This window comes from Oenanthe melanoleuca, chromosome 5 (genome assembly GCF_029582105.1).
Source record: "Oenanthe melanoleuca isolate GR-GAL-2019-014 chromosome 5, OMel1.0, whole genome shotgun sequence".
Taxonomy (NCBI): Eukaryota; Metazoa; Chordata; class Aves; order Passeriformes; family Muscicapidae; genus Oenanthe; species Oenanthe melanoleuca.
In genome coordinates, this window is record NC_079339.1 from 48,847,391 (window position 1) to 48,865,524 (window position 18,134).

General features: G+C 45.4%; 1 protein-coding gene across 2 annotated transcripts in view; it reads right to left on the minus strand.

The window, feature by feature from the left end:
• Window positions 1–17,700, minus strand: part of CCDC85C (coiled-coil domain containing 85C) — a 109,221-nt gene extending 91,521 nt beyond the window's left edge. For both annotated transcript variants that reach the window (XM_056494229.1, XM_056494228.1), the window contains exon 1: window positions 16,588–17,700. In XM_056494229.1, coding sequence (XP_056350204.1) covers window positions 16,588–17,299 — 712 coding nt within the window. In that variant the 5' untranslated portion in view covers window positions 17,300–17,700. The remainder of the gene's footprint in view (window positions 1–16,587) is intronic.
• Window positions 17,701–18,134: the final 434 nt, after the last annotated feature.

Sequence of the window (18,134 nt, forward strand, 5' to 3'; positions counted from 1 at the left end):
GTAATGAATATGCTATACTAAACTCATCAAGAGGAAAGACCCACATCTCTTTAAAACCTGTAGGAGTTCAAGGGTCTTCACAACTAACAACATATAAGACCAGGTCAGTTCTGCAGTGCAAATCTGTGAGAGTTCAGGCAAAGTTAAGCAAAACTTCTCAAACACCTTCAGCACAGCAGTTCCATGAGCTGGTTTTTGCTAACAGCCAAAACCCACCTTCCCTCACTCATCCAGGGACAAAGCCACCCTCAAACCCCATCCACCACATGGGAAAGTACCTCTTTGTGAGGCTCTGCAGAGCAGAGGAAAATAGCAACGTTGTGAAACCTTTCTGGACTTTAAAGAGTAGAGGCAGACATATAATTGCATTCAATGAAACATCATATGGTAATGAGCAGCAACGGAACAGCCAAGTATAAATCTTCCATTCAGCAGAGTGTCACATGTATAAATCTATTTACCAAGGATTACTCTGTAGCTCCTAGCACAATAAATCTTCAGGAGAATGCCTTGTGCACCACTAACAGAGCAGGAATTTGGGAAAGTAGACAGGCTGTTCTTCATAAGGAGTACTGATAACCAGCAACCTGTTTGTTAAAAAGATGGTATTTGTGCTCTACTTATTTGGTGTGTTTGTTCAGATGCTTGGGAGGCTAAAGTTGATTTTTTTTTTTTTAAATGCAAGAATATCAATACACATAGGTTGCAATACTAAGCTGAAGTCAAGTGGTACAAACCAAAAAAAGGGGTACTAAGAGCTAATCCAGAGCTAATGTCCACTCACTGAAAGAACTACAAAGACTCTTTTGATTTTAGAAGATGTACCACATTGCAATTCATAGGATCATGGAATTATTAAATCATTTAAGTTGGAAAAGATCCTTGAACACCATCAAGTCCAACCATTAACTCAGTACTGCCTAGTCCACCACTAAACCTTGTTCACAGCTGCCACATCTACACATTTGTTAAATACCTCCAGGGATGCTGCCTCCACCACTTCCCTGGGCAGCCTGTTCCAGTGCCTGACAACCCTTTTGCTGAAGAAATTTTTCCTAATTTCAAACTCAACTTCCCCTGGTACAACTTGAGCTAATTTCCTCTTGTCCTATTGCTTGTTATCTGGGAGAAGTGACCAGCCTCCACCTGGTTCCAACATTTCAGGTAGCGGTAAAGAGCAGTAAGGTCCCCCCAAACCTCCCTTTCCCCTGGTCCCTCAGCCACTCCTCATCAGATTGAGTGGTATTGTGGCCTAGTTTCTGCTCAATGTAAATGTTTTATGTAGGTTAATCCCAGATAAATAACTATTTTCTTGCATTATCTAGATCTTCCACTACACATTATGGGGTGTATTAGAAAGATTAAGCACTGCACAGTCAACTAAGAGCCTCTGTACAGGATGCTCCTGCCCCCAGCTCTGCAGGGATGCCACATCACTCACTGAAATACCCTGCCTATCTGCATGACTTGCCAAAACCTCTCGCTAATCACCTGAGGTTTCTATTTGTAGCCATGTGCAAACAGTGTTTCAGGAAAGCTTTTGTTCTGTGCTGAAGAGCTAAAGCTAAGCTGTGCTCCAGAAGTAGCCAGATAAGGAAAAAGTCACATGCCAATACAGCATTTAAGATACCAGAATCAGACCAAAATCAGAGTCCAGTCATAAGGAACAGGAACTGCTTTAATGGCACCTGAGTCAGTGATACACAGGTGTGAAGTGCAGCAGCACACTGAACACAGCTTCACAAAAGAAAGACATGGACCTGTTGGAGTAGGTCCAGAAGAGAGAAACAGAAATGATCAGAGGGTTGAAACACCTCTCCAAGAGGAGTTTGGGTTGTTTGGCCTGGAGAAGAAAAGGTTTCTGGGATACCTCATTGCAGCCCTTAGTACTTAAAGGCAGGTTATAGGATAGATGGGGACAACATTTTTATTAGGACCGTTTTGGATACAACAGGGATAATGGCAGTGATTATAAACTAAAAGAGGTTAGATTTAGATTAAATCTAAGAAAGACATTTTTTACAATGATGGTGGTAAAACACTGGCACAGGCTGCCCAGAGAGGTGGTGGATGCCCATCCCTAGAAACACTCAAGGTCAGTTGGGATGGAGTTTTGAGAAACCTGATCAGGTTAAAGTGGTCCCTGCTCATTGCTGGGGGGATGGACTGGATGATCTAAAGGTCACTTCCAACCTAGACTATTCTATGGTTCTATGAGACCAGAAATGCTGCTGATTCTAACAACCACATAATGAAGATCATCTCATCCACACCTAGAACTTTACAGACTTCTTGCTGGGATCCTCACTGGTCTCCAGTCCATGAAAAAACAGTGAGATTTGGAAGCAGTTTTTCAGGTTAGGGATGCGAAAGCATTATGTGAAATGTCTGCTTGCATATGCTTATCCTACTAAAGAGGGACTTATCCCTCTAGAATTGTCTTTACAGCATGTATCACCAAACACTAAATTCACACACAAAATCTTTTCAAAATTTATCTACAATCCACATGGAGCTCGTGTTGCAGAATATCCTACTACATAAATCTGTAGAAATAATGCAGACATTCTGGGATGAACATCTGAGGAAGCTCTAAGGAAAGATCTGTGTGTGCCCACTGCAGTGTCTGATCCCACCTACTTTGCAGGCATTTTTCACAGGCATCACTCTCACTGCCCTTTGACATTGGCAATTATCTGCTCCCAATCCTTCTGACCTCACATTCCTTACCCACCTGCAACTCCCATGTAAAGATAACAGAAGTTTACACTCACATTAACTAAGTCTCTTTGTTCTGGGCAAGGAAACAATATTCATAATGCCCAATCTGATTTCATTCCAGCAGAGGATTAGTTTCAATCTCTGCTGCTGTACAACAAAAAGGCACACAAGAAATTATCATCAAATAATTACAATGTTTTACACTTCACAAAGGACACTCAGAGGTTTGCAAAAGAGCCCAACCCTTTTTCTGGAATGAATCTGCAGTAGATTTCAGAGCATGCCTCAGACATACTTAGGAACCCTACAGATAAGGCCCAGGACCCAGGTCAGCAGACAAAAGCTCTGCTGCCTGCTCTTTGCATATACTTAGGCTAGTCAGCATCCAAAGTCTAAAAAAGGGGAATAATGCTACTTTTCAGGCTTATAAATATGCTATGAGACCAAACTCATTAGCGTTTACAAAGCACTCCTAGACTCCTTGTCTGGAAGGAGTTATACAACCATAAAGTATTATTCATGCTGTTCTAAGGCAGAAAAGTAGGTATTACTGCAAATCCAGCAGCAGCTCTTCATGCACCATTAAGGTTTACTACACTGTCTTAATCTGATCATCAGCACTTCAGAACCCAGATCTGTAATTTGAAACATACAGACCAGAATCCATCACTGAATAACCAACTGGGTCAACAATACACAGCACAGGACACACATGCCCTTTTTTAGCCCACATCACACATCTACAACTGAACCATTTGTATTTTCAAAAGCTCAGCATTGTTGGTTTTCCTGCCACATTGCATTATGTCTACTCAGGATTTTAACAGGTTCAAAACTCAGATTCTAGATCTGTTTGCACATTTTAAAAAAGCTGATATGGAAGGGAGTGCAAAGTTCAGGTCTACACCTCTTCCAGGATTTATCAAGGAAACTAGTTCCTTCAGGCAACTTTTTCTGCCCATTATTATTCTGAGATCTCCTTCCCTTGTAATTCTGAAAATGTATTCATAACTAGTGGTACACTTGCTTTTGACTTGCTGATCAAAATACAATCTTTATAGCTCCAGGCACCATCATCAATGCTGAGCTGGAGGGAGTTCAATCCAGTTCAACAAAATCAGCTGTTAAAAATAACAGCCAGCTCCCAAACCACATCTTTGCAGTGATTTACTCCATCCCCTCATTCAGCTGCTGCCACATCCCTTTGTGCTGGTCTCCAACCCCATCTTGAGCTATGCAGGCAACCCTTCCTGCCCACTCCTCACACACTGAGAACATTTTCTCCCCCAGTGCAGCACAAGTTCTGTATTAGAGCTTCATCTGAGCTTGAAGAAAGTTCTGCCCCAACTGCCCTCTTGCTCCCTACCCTCCCACAGCAGCTCCAGGAATTCTGCATCTCCATGGCTCCCTGTGCCAGGACAAGTACTCCATGCTGCCCAGCCCTTCTCTGCTCTACAGATGTTGTTTTCAACAGAAGAAGCCTGTCCCTTTGTGCATGACACAGTTTTGGTTTAAATCTAGACATGAAATCTCTTCTGTAAAAAAAAAAAAAAGATCAAATTCAAATATCACCAACCTTGAACATAACAGAGTCAGGGAATTTTACTCTTTTACAGCATTCCTTTTACAGGGGGAGTTCCAAGGTTTCCCAAAAATATTGTCCTTCCTTCACTTCACAGTGCCCAATAGAAGAAAAATTTAGAAAGGACAGTCCCATAATTTTTGTCCAAATAAGGCAGAAGAAAGCACAGGACAGCAGATCTTCCATTAAAAATCTTCTCTGTGCAACCTGGCCAAGATGCTGTAACAAGAAGAAAGTAAAAATAGAGGCCTTTCCAGCAACTGCATCAGCTGCTGTTTACATGAACCATTCCTCATCTTGCAGGTGTCTGAGAAAACTTGTCTCCACAGCTGTGGGATCAGAAAACTTATTTGACCTAAGCTGCTATGGACAGAGAGCATTTACAGCTCTGGAGGGATGCTTTCTCAAGAACACAGCCCCATGGCCAAGAGAATTAGCTAGTCACCTCAGCCACTTCCAAGAATGAATCCTGCATCACTCTCAGAATACTCAATACTCTGAAAATCCTGAGCACCTGTCCTTTGAACAGAAGATGCCCTTCAGTATCCCTGGTGGACCCACAAAGATGCTCTGGATCACTTGCCACCCTGCAAGCTCTTGACCTGCTGCTTGAGAGCCAAAGCAGGACTGTGACCTGCACATGCCACCTTCACCAACACTCCTGCCCTCAGCTCTCACTGCTGTTAGGCAGCAGATGCTACCGAGTTACAAAATGCTTCCTTATTTCTTGGCAAAAAAAACAAACACAGCAACAAAACACACAGAAGTGGATAAAAACACAGCTTTACTTTTAAGCACAGATTAAACAATATTGATGTTTAGAGGGCTGTGTTTTTAAAGAACAAATTTCCAGAGGAACTTAATTATGTTCCTAGGGTTAAGAACTAAAGTGTGATCCAGTTTCTCTTCCTTACTAAGCTGCAAGTAGGGATGTGACTGAATACAACTTCACTTACCCCATAGGATCTACACCCATCATTTTGAATAATTAGAGAGCATTCATTTGGGATGATCCTTACTCTTCCCCTCTCTGCTGTTTAGCCTTACATAAAGAAAATAATTAGTGTATACAGCAAACAACAAACGGGAATAAAATTAGTCCTTTCAAACTGAGATACTGTTTAACTTACCTAACTGAAAAGAGAGAAAGCAAAAGCTCACATTGCATAGCTAGTGGCAAAGTCATAAAATGTCACTTTTCTGAGGTTCATACCCCAGTAATCATCTTTTATACAAAGAACAGTGACTCATAAATCTGTTTTTTTCATAAAAATTTTAGCACAAAAATTCCGAAATAAAAGATGTCCCCTCTCTATTTTTTCTTGGTCAACTTGAAGCTGAAGAATGGTCTATATGAGCTGTGGGAGTGGAAAGTCATTAAAACTTCAATTCCAAATGAAAATTAAGGCTTTTAACTTCCCATACTACTCATACTGACAACCTTTCATACATAATTGCCTAGGAAGAGTTACTGCAGTCTTGTCACCCTCCTTGGGCGTCAGTGATACGCTGACAAATAGATCCTCCCTCCCAATTCCACCACGCAAATGGAAATAAAAGCCCATGTGGTTAAGAAACTCAGCTCACACCCAAGAGTGACTTTGATGACTTTTCAGTCAGGACTTGTTAGGAGATACCAAATTGCCAGCATCAGAAATAAAGCAATCAAGGGATCAGGTAAGAATGTAGCTGGGAAGAGGAAGAGTGCCTTCAGCAATTACAGCAAAGACACCCTTGGCTTTGCAGGGACATAGGGAGCAATGTGACAAACAGGACACTTCTGCTTCAGAGCTGTGATTCTTCACCTCAGCCAAAACTGCAACAGGCTAACAGATAAACACTTTAAATACACATATATAACATGATATTCGACTGGGAAACATAGATGGGATGAGCTGAAATAACAACAAATGCAGTGTCCACTCTCTGAAAGGCATCAAGGTAACCTGTTGCTGTGACAGCAGCATCTTTCTGCACTTGTCTGTGTTTGTGGAGAGGCAAACCCTGCTTTTTATCTAACTTTGCTCATCTTCTCATTTGGGATGATTATTATCCAACAAGTTTCTGGTTTCTTACAGCTGGCAGGAGACTGACCACACTTCATCATCCTATGGTTCCAAGAAGCATATACAATACAAAAGGAAGCAATCCAGTATGCAAAGTGCTTTTATCCCAGTAAAGCTGGAACAGGATTTAAAGAAACTCCAAAACTGGGAATTAGAAATGTGTTGAGTTACTCTAAAGACTTCTCCTTCCTTGCTAGATCAGTATAAGTCAAAACCTGTTTGTTATCCCTGGTATCATAGCAATGGTCAGAGGCCCCATTTGAGGTAAGGGTCTAATTCTGTTAAGCACATTAAATTTGGAGAAGACAAAGGAAATATATTACCCTGTTGTATAAAAGGACAACCACAAATCACATAATTTAGCCAAGACTACACCAGAAAGCCTTGTAAAAATGAGACAGCACTCCAAACTGAACACAGTTCAGTGCTCTAACTTGTAGAACCATCCATCCTTCTGTTATTTTAAAGCTTACATCTAAAACAATACAATCTTAACTGACATCATAAAAAAAAGGAACTGCATTTTGTTACAAGAGATCAGGAGACTTTCAAATAAATTGCTCAGAACCCAGGAAGCAAACAGCTGCACCAAAAACCCAAAAAGAGCAGCTTGCAGAAGATGGTTGAATACAATCATACACGTGCAGCTACATCCACATGGCCTGGAGGACAGAGGCTGCAGAAACCATTATTGCTCCTGAGGTAGAAAATGCAGCCACTCCAGAAAAAAAGATCTCCACAAACAAGGCATATATTATCATGCTTCAAGACACCAAAGAGGAATAAACACACAGGCTTTAAAAATGGATCACTATTTTTAAAAGGTGCTAAAAGGATGGAAAAGGAAAACCCTCTAAACGTTATCAGAACTGAGAGATGGAAAGGCTGCTGCAGTGACTGAAATACTCAGCTGGTTTGTAGACTCATAAAAATAAGCATCACAGAGAAATGAATGAATAATTGAAATAAAGCAAGCCAGTGCAGAGGTATTTGTAACAGCAAAGGACAGGTGTATCAGCAGTTTGACCAGGGGTGAATGATTGACTCACTCCCATGCTGGGTTTCAGCTGCAATCAGGAAAATGAACAAGGGAACATTTTATCAGAGTTTTTCACAATGTGCCATCCCTGTGCAATGCATGAGCCGCTGGTGAAGATCATATAACCTATAACTATGTATCACATTCAACAGCAAACAAGCTTTTAACTCAGTGGAAAGGGATTAAAAGCTCCATAGATCCAAAGCATAGATCAAAGTTATATTCAGCTGCTGGGAAATAGATAAATATGAGACTGCAAATCCCAGTAAGGGAGATAAGAAAAGGAAACCAAGAAGACAAAAGAATACTGTGCATCACAATAGCCCTTTAAGATTGTACATAAAAATAAGATTTTCTTAACACCTTTGTCAGGAGCTCGAAAAGATTCAGCATCAACCAAAATTAGTTCTTTTTAATTACTGATACTCTGTTAGGATCTGATGATGTTACTCTGGCATAAAACAGAAGACTTATGTAGATTGTCCTGGAGCCTATTGTATTAGATCCTACTAGAAAAGAAAAATGGGAGGGGAACAGTGAAAGCATCAACATAAAAATGGCAAATTCCTGCATGTATTTAGCCAGCAGTAGTCCTCTGCCAACACAAAAAAATCAAGCAGAATATTGCCTAAACAGGACAGATTACTTCCCTTGTTGGAGATTAAAGACACTCTGGAATTCCTTCAGAAAAAATACCAAAGCAAGTGCAAAGAGTCCAAGTGTCAATTTCATTCATGTCCAACAGTGTCCCACAGTAACTTCACTGGTCACTGAGAAGTACAACAGCACTGAACAGTCCATGGTCTATTACAAAGTCACAGCCAGGAGCAGAGTGTCACAGAAGCGGCATTTAAAGGACAAGGTGTTATCAATAAGTGTCACAGAGTGAGAGAAATGTACCTTAGCAAGTAAAAAACTGCAGATGAAAGATAGATGCCAGCCCTCCAGAGACTGCTTAGCACTTAATCAAAAGTCAGAAACCAGGACTCTTGCATTTGTGATGCACAGCAACCTGTCTTCAGATGATCCAGAGATGATGGAAGATGTGGGAAGAACAAACAAAACCTAGTCAGTCCCACTAGATCAGAGAATGACAGCAAGCCTCTTCCTGCTATTTCCATAGAAATATTATGCTTTGGGGACTGGAAATGCTGTCTTTTTTCTTCTTTTCTAAAACAATGGTTTGGTTTGCTGCTCTACTTTGAGTAGTCCTTTTGCCAACTCCTTTCCTTTCCATGGATCTTCTGCAGCAGCAGGACAGAGAGGCAGCTGCTCTGCAGCCTTGCCTGCCACCCCTGGGGCTCTCATTGCCCTGGGACTGCAGGGACAGGTCAGACACAGCTGACAAATCCCCAGGCACAGGCGCCCCTGGACATGGTTTGATCCTGCTGTCCTGGAGATGGTTTGAAAGAGCAGCTAAGTGTCTCCTCTTGCTTGCTAGCCTGAGCCCTACTCCATCCATCTGCTCCTCACACTTCATCTTTCATCTCACACAGACGTTCAAATGCAGCTGACCTTCTTGTACATGAATGAAACCCCAGCAGCAGAGGAGTTTGGGTGAAATGGGGGAAGAGGCAGCAGCATGCAGTCCTGAGTGTCACTGCACAGAGCTGGGGGATGGAGCAAAGTCTGAAGGGCTTTTCAGAGCACTCCAGCTTTGATTGAACTAATTCTGCCAGCAAGCTGGCATTGACACAACCACACAAGACAGCTAGCGTGTCACCCTGTGACTGCAGTGCACAGCTGGCCAAAGCCCTGGTGCCATAAGCCTGACACTCAGAGGGTGCTCCCTCTGCTGCAGACAGCCCTGCCACCACAGCCACCCCAGGCTAGCAGGAGACATCCCATCCTACGAGCCCCTAGGACAGCCCAGGCAGACAGTGAGATAACTCACATCAGATTCAGGATTGATTCAATCTCACTGCAAGAGAAGTCTCAAAGCCAGTCGAAACTAACCTGTTAACTACTTCAAAAGGACTTTAGGACACAAAGACCCTTTACAGAAGAGGCTCTGAGCAAGGTGAACACTTGGCACCACCACCTTAGAGACATAAGTCAGAACAAGCAACGAGCTCCCTGAGAGGGGCAAAATAGCAAGGCAAGAAACAATTTAAGGGAAGGAAGACTATATGTACCTGTATGTACAGGGGCTAAAGTAACCTGGCATAAATGGTCTTGACCCAGACGTGAGTCACTAGAAATGTGTTCAAAATAACCTGCCCAGCAGCCTTCAATTGCCATGGTGATAAATGTTTCCTAATGCCTAAGAGCAGCTGAGTCCTGAACTCCATGCACCTCATTCACTAACAAAAGCTTTCATTATACTGAAAAAAACGAAAATCACAACCAAATTGTGGCCATTTTAAGCCCTCCTCAGATCAAGGGCTGATTTACGAACCTGGTTTCAGTGGGGAGCACCGTGCTCACATCACTGCTAATTCAGAAGATGGAGCTGGCTCGCTTTTTGCTTCACAATTCAGTAGGCAAGGGGAAGATAGATTCTCTGAGACAGTGTTACTTTTTCTGCCAGGAGTTATCTATTTGCAGAAGTGGGTCAACTTTCTCTTGGTGGACACGCTCGTGTGCGAGTGCCTAGCAGCGCTGCCTGCGCCTCTGCCCGCCCGCGCAGGAACCTCTGCACATAACTATTTATGGCAGCCAAGGGTTTCATGAATTGCAGCAAGTTAACCACGAGGGGATGATGACATTTGGCGACAGGGCAGGATGAATTCTGGCTGGCAGACAAAAAGTCAGGTTAAAAATACAGAATGCAGAAGCAAGCCCAGCCAGTTGCAGCTAATTCGCAGGAAAACTGGATGTGCAGCCCCCAAACCTTCCCCGTTCCAGGCGAGCAATGTTGTGTGTTTTGTTGTGTGTGAGTGTGGAAAGAACATCAGCCTTTTGAGTTCAAGCGTTTTAGCTGAATTTTAAATGGGCTTAGATGTTTCTCATTAGCCTCACTCCACATCTGATGTGTACCAGATGTTTTTGCCAGTTTAAGCACCTCATCTCCATCTCACCTACCATCAGCTGTTGTCCAGTGTTCTGTTCCCAGAGCATCTCCAAGGGGCAGCCCCAGTACAGAAGGATGCTGCAAGGGCAGCCTGAAGGGACAACATCAGCAGACCTTGCCATGGATATGTCTGTGTGAGATACAAGCAAGGCCACAGCCATGCTGTGGGGCAGATAAAAAGCCCAATGCCTCCCAGGGCAGGCCTCCAGTATCCCCAAGGTCAAATGGATGCAGGCACCCCTGTCCCCATGAAGTATTAATCCTTCAGCTCTCAGATGCAATGCTTCTGTCAGTGTTGGCATTCATGCCTCTCATCTCCACACATACATAGAGTGTAATACCTGCCAGGGCTGCATTTTGGGTTCCCATGCCTGCCACTTCATTAGATCACCATTTAATTTGATCCTCAGCTTTATTTGATGAAATGTCTCCAGAGGACCAAATAATTTACACGTAACCAACACAGTCTACTTCCCTTATTCTGATTGCTTTAGATGAGAGTAATAATAGATGGATAATTCCATCAAAGGCCCATAGAAAACTGTCTTTTAATCAATACAAGTTTTTTTTTCTTCAACAGGACAGCTGAGAATAAGATATCTCTATATAATATTGAAAGAGGAAAACAAAATTAGAACACATTACCATGGAGAATATATTTCTAGATATGGCCCAATTTTAATTTAAGCATCCTGAGCCTTGTTTTCAGGGACACCAGCTACCCTGAAGTTTGGGAGCCAAGCAGGCTGGCACACAGGCAGTGCCTCAGCAAGAAGGCAGGGGTGGGCAATGAAAAAGATGCTTCAAATGAAGCACTCCATGGAAGTCCTTTGAATGAGTGGATAGTGACTACTGGCTACAAGAAACTCAGGCTGTACCCTTCATGCCTGAGACCTCAGCATTGATAAGCTGTTAGCAGAACACATAGAACTTACAGCAGAGATGGAATCAGGTGTTTCTCCAGAGGTCTTACATCTATCTAGTGTACCACCCCAGAGCTGATTTCCTGTCTCAATCACAGGGAGTCTGTATGTAACAGCCTACAGCACCAAAAATACCAACGCATTAAAGACAGCAGTATTAAAAAAAGAACATTAAAGCCATTTCCAGAGGATAAAAAGTGCTCTTCATATAAGAAAGGAAATAATTGGTCAAGTAACCAAACCTGTGCTTAAGCTTGGCAGGAGCCACTGAGCTCTGACAGGTCTCCAGCACAGAGAACAGGACTTTCTCTGACCTGGGCTGCCCATGTAGTGTGGGGACTATAAGGGAGTGACATCTGAGTGCTGCTGAGAAAGGCAGTTTCCTCTCTTTCACCAGAGCTAGGACAGGTGCACTGCAAAAGTGGGCAATGGTCACCACAACACCTGGAACAGGGCTGATCTCATCTGGCTTTAGAGGGCTGTGTATGAATGAGCTGACCAGGCTCCCTTCTCATCAGCAGAGAGAAAGAGCACAACCAGCATACAATTCTGCTCTTTGATGCAGACACAGTTCACATAAATCATGACACCAAAGTGCCTTTCTCCACGTGGCCAGTAAAGATGTCCAAGGGAATGCAGATGTCAAAGTATATACTGGAGATATCTCCAATTAAATGGGATGAACCTCATCTTTTGCTTCTGCCCCTGCATATTCTCATCTCAAAGGCCTCATTAATATGCCATTGTAAATAATAAGTATATTGATTATTAATACACTAATAAAACAAATATTTTGACCTTAAGGGTGTGCAAAGAAGAGAAGTACAGGGTAGCTGCATGACCAATCAATACCAATCCACAGAGAACAGCAATTTCTCTCTGCCACCATTTTAGCTGCAATATATTATACCCTCTAGGTAAATATGTGGACATCTACAAGTGGGAATCAATAGAACTAGAGATCTTCCCACCCCCTCACCCAGAGAGACCATTCTTCTTTCATTGGAGAAGACAACAAGAGGTCATAGATTAATATCTCTGCTACTTCATGCTCTCTGCTGTACCCACAGCTTTTTTCTGGGCCACTCTGACCACTTCTGAATTGTTGATGTTTTCAATAATTCATAAAAACAAAACATCAAAATTAACACTTCACCTAGCTGGAAGAAAGTCAGAGACACTGGAAATCACTGAGTCCATTTTGGGAACTTCGACCAAAGAGTTTCAGTGGAAGGTGAAGTTCTAATGACAACTTCAGCTGATGGGTGTGAAATAAAACTAAATCCTGAATGTTTTTCCTGTATGCACAGGATTTTGTCCCAGGCACATCACTAGTTGAGTGTGTGTGCCTCCAAGCTCACAGATGGAGGAACAGTTGTGCAAGTCAGATCTAGATAAGGAAGCCCTTGGTGGAAGTCCTTGCCCTGGCCTCAGGGAGCTTTGAGTCACTCCTCCCAATGTGACAATTCCCACATACCTCACAGTCCAGGGATATATCCTGTGGGAATAATCCTGAGGGTTTTTCTTCCCCCAGGTCATGTTGATATCAATATCACCTGACTGATTCTTTTTTTTAATTCTCTTTTTTAAATCTAACTCTGTCAAGAGCCAAGCACCTGCTTCAACAGAGCCATCTAAAGCTGGATGGGCACAAAGATTGTGTGTGCACACAGAGATCCACACCATGCATAAAAAGGAAACCCAAACCACCCACAAGCACACACAGTGACTGTCCCTCAGTTTCTGTCCTAGATCTGGGTGGTTTAGAACTGTGACATAACACTACAACTGGCCAGTTTCCATCACACAGGTGCCCCTGTCCCACAGCCCAGTCCCTGTGCACAGAGAATGGCCATACCTCTCAGAACAAGCAGGATTACATGTCTTCTAATATTAGCCATTTTCACACTATGTTATAATTATTATCTTCCATGAGCGAATAGTTAATCATCAGCTTCTGAAAGACAACTTGCAGAAGTAAACACACTTCAGAAAAATGAAACAAAGGTGGACCACCAGTTGGGTTGGGGTTGTTTTTCACACTTACACGATTTATTCTGAATTCACCTTACAAATCTAGAGTTCATCACCTCACACTGGGGTGGGTCACCGGGGCCAATAAATCAAGCCCTGGTTCAACTACTCACTTCCAAGGATCACTGAACAGAAAATGAGAAACATTTAACCCACCTTTGCTCACTAAGATTCCACTAAAAATCTACCTTCCTGCAAGTGTTTTACCAGCCATCATACTCCTGACTCCTTTAGAAAAGCACTTAAGTGAAGCTCAATGGATACCACTAGCAGGGACAGTACAGTTCTGCATTTTCCAGTTTCCAATTTCAGGACTTTCCAGCTTTTCCATAAGCAAAAACACCCTAGCAAGCAGCTCACAAGTAGCAACCTTGCTCCCACCAGCTGTCCAAAGCTTCTGCTGAGTTCTTACTACAGATGCTAAATTCTGCACAGCATCCCTTTCAGCCACCTCCTCTCCCTAAGAAAAGCACACAGGGCTGTTCATTTCAGTATTAGCTGAGCTGGCCAGGCAGTACCTGTTTCACCCACTGGTTAGTTCTCCAGTGCTTTAAAGATATAAGACAACAGCAAGCCAGACTCAAGCTTACAACCAAAAAGTGAAAGGCCATGCACTCTCTTTCCTCTGCCTTCCTTCTGTTTTACTCCTGAGGGAAAAAAATCTCAGCAAGAAGAGAGTACAAAAGGGCTGAGATCTGGGCTGCACACACGGAAGGCAGGGACAGGAGCAGGGGGCACAGCAGGATGCTCACTGCGGGGCAGCTCTGTGACAGCTCCACCACCACCTGACTCACTGGAGTGGTTTTTCATGCTCACCTGCTCCTGCCCTGCTCCTCTTCACCGTCACAGGTTTAACAGAATTGTGGCTTGGTCCCAGTCAAACCCTTCCCAGACTTCTTGCTGCCAGTTCAAAAGGGGGCCTGATAAGCCCTACATTTGCATATCTATTGAGAGGCATTTCCAAAGGCACAGCCAGGGAAATGGCCTTGCTGAATACCGATGCTATCTGAGAATGACAACTATTCAAGTCATCTTACAGCTTCACTACCTAAGTGGAGAGATCAGGCTTGTCTACATCGTTACAAGGATTATTAGCTTTAAAAGTGCTGATCATATCCTTCACACCCTCAGAAACGAGAAGCACGTTCACAGGAAAGAGCTTCAATTGGTCCCACCGAGACCACCTTCCACAGGCACCCCAGAACCAGAAGTCACTAAAGCCTAAAGGTCACGTCTGAAATGCTCGGGTCCATCCCCATCCTTCCGACACAGGAAATGAGAAGGGCTGTGCAAAGGCACGCATGGAAACACGTGTGTGCAGATGTTCTGCTTCCCTTTCCTACTCCGTGTATACGGCAGGACACGAGACTCGGCGCTCGGTCCCCTGCAGAAGATGCTGCTGGGCACAGTCCTGCACACAGCGCTTGAGGAGGGCAGTGAGCACCGAGCTCTGAAAGCACAGGCTTTCGTCTTTGTGCTGACAGGGACGCTTTGAATCCCAGGTGAAGCATCCCTCTGTGCCTTCACCCCGGATTGAAGGGCAGCTCTCAGGTATTGGTTATGTTTTGCATACTCCAGAGCCCTGAGTTAACAGGTGACTTCAACTGGCTTTGTCCCATTCAGCTACCATTCCAAAAAGGGACACGGTCTAAGGCTCACAAACCAGAACTATGAAGCTCTTCTGTTCCAAAACTGTAATAACACATTCAATATCTGTCATGTGCTCTTCAAGCCTCTGTGGAGAGCAATGCCTTATGAAAATAAAGTCAAGTCACGTCAAGAGCAGAAGCTATCTGCAGATTTACAAAGCAGATACTTCTGATTTAAACAGCTCTAAAAGAGAGTGATTAAAAAATGCCACACCAAACATTTAAAGATGTTTGCTGTACCATGCACCATCTGGGGACTGGATCACCATTGAAACCAGCAATCCCTGACTACTGGGCAAGGTGGCCAGAACATCTCCAGCCAAGAGTTAAGGCACACAGCTGAGGTAACAGGACTGCAAACAGCACACTCATGGATGAATACTTGTGAAACAAGTTAATCAATCTGCCATGTCCTCAGGTCTCTTGGGACATAAAGACTTGCCACAAATCACAAAACAAAACAAACAAAAAAAAAACAACAACAACCAACCAAACAAACAAAAAACACCAAAAGCTCTGGGAGCTGAAAACATGGTTATCTGGTAAACACTTCCACTGCTGACATCAATCAGAGCCAGTCTCTGGGTCTCCATCCCCTTCTGTGTTCTTAGAGATGGGAAAAGGACCCCCAGCCAGCAAATAGTCCTCTCTGGTTGGAAAAGAGGATTAAGAACATTAAAAGTGGTCTTTTATATAAGAATTTTTTAGATTCCTACTGAGCCCTCTTGACCACACTACTCCTTCTAGAAGTCATGAATTTGGTCTTGCTGGTTTTAAGATTTTTTTTTTTAAATCTCAAATTTAAAGACATTCCAATGCTATTTTAATGCCTGATCACAATTAGACAACAGGAGAAACTTTGCTTGAATACGAACTGCCAGAAGAGGCTTGGCACGATTTCGTTGTGGAGCTTGTTTCTAACTTCAATGACTCGCCTGAACAAAATCGTGAGTACAGCATCCCTTCGAGAGCAATCTCTTCTCTAGAAACAAAACTCCTCTTTCTGAAGTGGAGACAGGGGAAAGCCGAGTTACACCTCTCCAAAACTGCTGAGCCAGCAGCCAGCCTGCCCTGAGAGCCTGTGGAGCTAACAGGTGATGCTCCGTGGGACAAAGCTGCACTTTCATCAGATGCCTCCAAAATCTCGTCCCATCTTTATCAACCTTATCAAACTAGCCCACAAACAAGCCAAACATAAACCAAAATATTTAAAGGGGGAGAGAAAGAGGGGGAAGAGTGGGAACACAATCAGTGTTTATTTAACCCTGAAAACTCAGGATGTTTTTTGTCAAAAAAGAAACCCAAAACAAGCAAACAAAACCAAACACCAACCCTGCTGGAGATAAAAGAGGCTCCAGCCCTCAGCCCAGGACATTGATAACGCAGTCAACGCACTGATAACACACACCCCGCACACGGGTGCCCCTCCCCGGCTCCCGGGGCGCTCTGCCAAAGCCGTCACCGAGGATGGACAGGGCTGGGAACGGCCAGGACCCCCGGAGTCCCCCACCCCACGGCCAAGGGGGACCGGGCACGCAGGGAGGGGCGGGCAGGGCTCACCATTGAGGCCGTTCGGGATGCTCCGGTGGTGCAGGGGCGCGGACAGGTCATCCATAGACCTGCGCATGGCCCCGGCCTTGCTGTCGCCGGCCTTGTGGTGGTGCAGATGGTGGTGATGGTGGTCGGGGCTGCCCGCGCTGCCCGTGCTGGAGGTGCTGCTCCCGTCCCCCACGTCCCTGGTGGCCGAGCCGCCGTTCAGGTTGGTCAGGCTGGCCTGGCTGTCGATGGAGCTCCGCGAGCCGGCCCCGCTCCGCTCCTCGTCCAGCATCAGCACCATCTCCTTCAGCTCCACGTTCTCCCGCAGGAGGGTCTCCTGCCTCGCCTCCAGGTCCTTCAGCTTCTGCTGATACATGCCCACCTCCTTCCACATCACGCTGGCCGTGTGCCTCCCGAAGCGCTGCCATTCCCTTGACAGCTTCTTGCCTTTTTGCCGGTCGTCGTCCAAGAAGCAGCAGAGCTCCCGCAGCTCCTGGTTGTCGTCCTGCAACTTCTGGTTCACCTCCTTCAGCCCGCGGATCTCGTGCAGGTGGAGCTGCAGCCGCCGGTTCACGTCTTTCATCAAGTTGCCGTGTTCCACCATTAAGTTCATCTTTTCATTCTCCACTTTCCTCAGTCTTTTCACCAGCTCCTCCTTGCTCCATCTCAGCATCTCCTCTTCTGAAATTTTGCTCAGGTCTTCTTTAGACCCTTCCAAGGAATTTTTTGCCATCATCTGTGCCTAGGCTGCGTTTGCTCTCACAGGGTAACAAATGGTTCGGGTTATTCGGATGATTTTGTTCGCCTGATTTCCTTGAACTAAAATTCACTGCAGCATCTCGGGGAAGAAATATTATAGTTCTCCGTGGAACGTTGGACAAGGAAGAAGAGCAACGCCGGACTGGAAATCCTGCTCCCCCATAGACCCCATAATAATAATAAAAAGAAAACACAAACCTAAGGAGGGGGCGGAACGAAATAAAAAAAAAAAAAAAAGGCGCCCCTACTGCCCCGGAGGCTGGGGGCGACAGGGAGCCGGGAGCCAAGCGCTGCACTCTCCAAGCGAAGCCTCCGCAGGGATCGGCCAACTTACCCCGGGCAAAACAAGTACGCGGGGCCGCCCCGCCGTTCCCGGGCGCTCCGTCCGCTTGTCCTGCGCTCCGCGGGGACCTGTCCTGTGCCGGTGCCGCGCTCCGCGCTCCCCGCGCCGCCGCCCGCTCCGCCGTGCGCGCCCGCAGCCCCGCGGCGACCTGCGGCCGAGCCCGGCGCGGCGGCGGCCGATGCCGGTGCGGCGCTGCCGAGGAGCGGCGGGGGAGTCGGCGCCTTCCCGGAATGGCTCAGCCCTCGGGAGGGAGGGAGCGAGAGAGCGAGGGAGGAGGGGGGCGGCTTGGTCCCACCTCCTGCCGGGCAGGGCGGCGCGGCCCTGCCCCAGCCCAGCCGAGCCGAGCGGCGGGGAGGGCGAGTCGGCTGCTGGCGGCGGAGCCGAGCCGAGCCGAGCCGAGCCGCCCCTTGGCTCCGGGCTGGGCGCTGGCCGGGCCCGGTGCGCCGCTCCCGCCGCCGGCTCGGGTGCT